The sequence below is a fragment of the Athene cunicularia genome, assembly GCF_003259725.1.
Source record: "Athene cunicularia isolate RWA chromosome 4 unlocalized genomic scaffold, athCun1 chr4_part3, whole genome shotgun sequence".
Taxonomy (NCBI): domain Eukaryota; kingdom Metazoa; phylum Chordata; class Aves; order Strigiformes; family Strigidae; genus Athene; species Athene cunicularia.
In genome coordinates, this window is record NW_020799100.1 from 4,314,073 (window position 1) to 4,317,846 (window position 3,774).

General features: G+C 41.7%; 1 protein-coding gene across 1 annotated transcript in view; it reads left to right on the forward strand.

Moving 5' to 3' along the window:
• Positions 1-2,218, forward strand: part of VMA21 (VMA21, vacuolar ATPase assembly factor) — a 5,182-nt gene extending 2,964 nt beyond the window's left edge. Inside the window, exon 3 of the mRNA XM_026848758.1 lies at positions 292-2,218. Within this exon, the coding sequence (XP_026704559.1) occupies positions 292-434 (143 nt within the window). The 3' untranslated portion in view covers positions 435-2,218. The remainder of the gene's footprint in view (positions 1-291) is intronic.
• The last annotated feature ends 1,556 nt before the right edge of the window (positions 2,219-3,774 follow it).

The window sequence follows — 3,774 nt, forward strand, 5'->3', positions numbered from 1 at the left end:
CTTATGAAAAAAGGAAATCTGGGTTAATTTGGTGCTGGAAGATAGCAACAGAAAAAGTGAATGTTCTAGAACATTCAACCAGGGTATTTTAATGTAAGTATCAAACAATTGCAGTGTTACTTTATTCCAGAAATAGTTTCAAGGTCTGTAATTGACATGGTTAATTCTTTCCTTTGAATCTTTCTGAGCTCAGTCTTTTGATAAATGTAACTTTGGCATATAGGAAGAATTTTGGTTTGCTGTTTCAGTTTTCTTAATAACTAATACTCATTGCTTTCTTTATTTTCTCAGGTACCTTAGGAATGTCCGACAGAGACAGCTATTTTTATGCTGCCATAGTTGCTGTAGTTACTGTTCACGTGGTACTTGCTCTCTTTGTATATGTAGCGTGGAATGAGGGTTCTCGACAGTGGCGGGAAGGCAAACAGGACTAGAACAAAGATCATCATTATCATCTGATGCCTACAGACTGTAAATCAAATTTTTGTGAGCTTGAAGGAAAACTGTTCTTCAAAATGTATAATACCCATGTACAAAGATGAGGTTGATGCCTCAACTCTGCTTAAGAAATAAGACTTGTGCTCATCTTGAATGTGTACCAGTGTTTTCTCTAATGCTGATGGAGGTTGTTCTTTAGCCAGCCTCTATTAGGTTGAGCTGAGGAGGTCTTCACATGGAATTAGAATGAAACAATTACATATGTTTGAAAAAATCCTGTAGCTGTTTTTGCCATTCCTAGTATTTTTCTGGCTTGCTCTGAAAATAATACTGGCATGAAGCAAGCATTACACTTTTGAGTAATTAAACTGCTAGTTAAAATATTAAATTATTAATGTTTCCAGTACAGAACCAAACCACAGCCCCATACTGGCTACTGTGAAGAAAATTAACTCTACCCCAGCCAAGACTGGCACAGCAGGACAGACATAAATAATATATTTCTGAGGTTATAAGTAATTGCAAAACCAGATTTGGTTAGAAACTCAGGTGATGTCTCTAACGTGAAATACAAAGGGTTTTTTTGTTTTCAAATGTAATTTTTTTATTACAGTGTAAAATGCAATCTTTAGTTTCCTTTTGGGAGGATTATTGTATTACTGCATTGCTCATATTTCCACTTTTCTATAGTTAATCCTGATGATGCAAAGGAAATGGCATAGCCTGTTTTTTTAGATGTCTTTTCATTTATGTATCTCCTTTGATAATATCTAAAGGATGTAGTTGGGTTTTCTGCAGTAGTATCAGTAACAGCCATAAGCCAGTCTAGTGGCTAGTAGAGAAACAAGCAAGAGAAAACAAGCTGTAGCCATCCTCAAACATCCTTTATGAAGCAAACACAAGAGTGATCACATGGAAAATTTGCTTCTCTTCAGAAATATTAACTTGTACACTGTGAAATGATACACTATGTTGATTGGTTTTTTTTCCTTGGTTGTGTGTAGAAAATGGCTGTAGCTAAGGCACAGTGACATTTTTGTGTTGTAGGATAACCTGGATTTCATTGCACTGTTGTGCTGTTGTTAGCAAGCTTTTTGGTCTGTAGATAAAACATTTTCCTAAGGTTCCAGCAATGCATAGAACTTTCCTAACGCTGATGATTGCTCTTAGGCCGTTGTTCTTGAGGTCGTTCTGTTGAGTTTTCCTGTTTGCTGTATTAGTTGAGCCTTTTTAGGAAGTGTTTTGCTTAATATAGGGCTTGGAATGGTTTTGGTGCTGCATTTGTCCATGGTAAAACTTATCCATAAAGGAGACAAAAATCAGTTATCCATGCCTAGTGGCTTGAGGAATGTGTTCCCAGATCTTACTCCTCTCATCTCCATCCTGGTCCCAGGTGTGCACAGGCATATATACTATATTACACTAATGCAAATCAGTTTTTTGCGTTTTGTTTCTGAAGCGTTAACTTTTCTCCTCCGGAAGCCCATTGTTAGGTTGCTGCCAGCAAACTGGTGAACGGTCTCATAGTACTTGAAATACAAATATAGTTTGTACGTTGGCATATTGGCTTCCTGTTTTCCAGTCTATGGACTGTACATTGTAGAACAAATACTGCCTTTTAATAAAGAATTACACTGCAATACAAGATCTGGTAAACAAGCATGTGTGCTGAACAGTTTTTTGGATAATCTCTTCAATATTGCTCATGTATAGTACAGCTTACAACAAAGCGATCAGCTATAGCACTGTACAGTGGCTTTTTTTACTCCATTTGTAGTGGAGAATAAATGGACAAGGCTGTCATGCTTTAATAGCTGGGTCTTGTGCTATATCTATTTTATGTTTCATGTACCAGAATCCCTAGATACTAACTTAATTTCCTAGGAATAATGGGGAATTGCTCATTATAATCATTTAGTTACAAAAATCTGAAGTCTGACCTGTGCTATAAGTATAGGCACTATAATGTCTCAGCATTTGGGGGTAATGAACTGAACTTTAATCCATCCGTTGGAACATCTTTGAAGATAATGCTTTGATCCACAATTGTGTTCTTGAACAAAGAGGTGAGTGTCTGCACTTTTAACAGTCATGTACTGGGGTTTGTGTTGCCTGTGCTTGGGAGTTGAAACAACCACTCTGGTAAATGGTGCAATAAAAACAGTCAAGCAGTAGAATTACACCATGATTAGGAAGAACAAGAAACTGCAGCCATACAATGTAGAGTCTACATGGAGTAGATACCCTGCTGGGGCTTCTGTTGTGCTTTACCAATACTGAGGTTTGTTGTATTTCAAGAGCTTTGTTGTGGTCTCTCTAGGTTGAGTTTCCATTCATGTATCTGATGTTCCTGCTAATGTCAAAGCTAATTTTCATGTTAATTTTTTGTTTAATGGCCATTGCGATTGTTTTATTTAAATAATACTGTACTGTATTGGGTTTGCCTGGCAAGGTTTTGGTAGTGGGGGGCTACAGGGGTGGCTTCTGTGAGAAGATGCTGGAAGCTTCCCCCATGTCTGACAGAGTCAATGCCGGCCGGCTCTAGGATGGACCCGCCGTTGGCCAAGGCCATCAGTGATGGTGGCAGTAAATCTGGGATGACAGATTTAAGAAGGAGAAAAAACTTAAAGGCAACACCAGCTGGGAGAGAGGAGTGAGAATATGTGAGAGAACCAGCCCTGCAGAGCCCAAGTGAGTGCAGGAGGAGGGGCAGGAGGTGCTCCAGGCCGGGGCAGAGGTTCCCCTGCAGCCCGTGGGGCAGCCCATGGGGAGGCAGCTGTGCCCTGCGCCCGGGGAGCTCCACGGGGGAGCAGACACCCACCTGCAGCCCGGGGGGGTTAATGGGGGTGCAGTCTGTTGCCCACCCCAGCAGTGGAGACCCATGCTGGAGCAGTCTGTGAAGAGCTGCAGCCTGTGTGTGGGAAGAACTCAGATTGGAGAAGTTCCTGGAGGGAATGACCCCATGCTGGAGCAGGGGAAGAGTGTGAGGGGGCTTCACCTGAGGAGGAAGGAGCGGCAGAGACAGCGGGTGATGAACTGACCACAACCCCCATTGCCCATCCCCCTGTGCTGCTGGGGGGAGGAGGGTGGGAAATCGGGAGTGAAGTTGAGGCTGGGAAGAAGGGAGGGGTGGGTGCGTGGGAGGTGTGTTAAAATTTAGGTTTTACTGCTTATTACCCTGTGCTAATTTGATTGGTAATAAAACTAATTTCTGCAAGTCAAGTCTGTTTTGTCCACGATGTTAATTGCTGGGTGATCTCCCTGTCAGGCCTTTCATTATATTCTCCCCTGTGCAGCTGAGGAGGGGAGTGGTGGAACAGCTTTGGTGGGCACCTG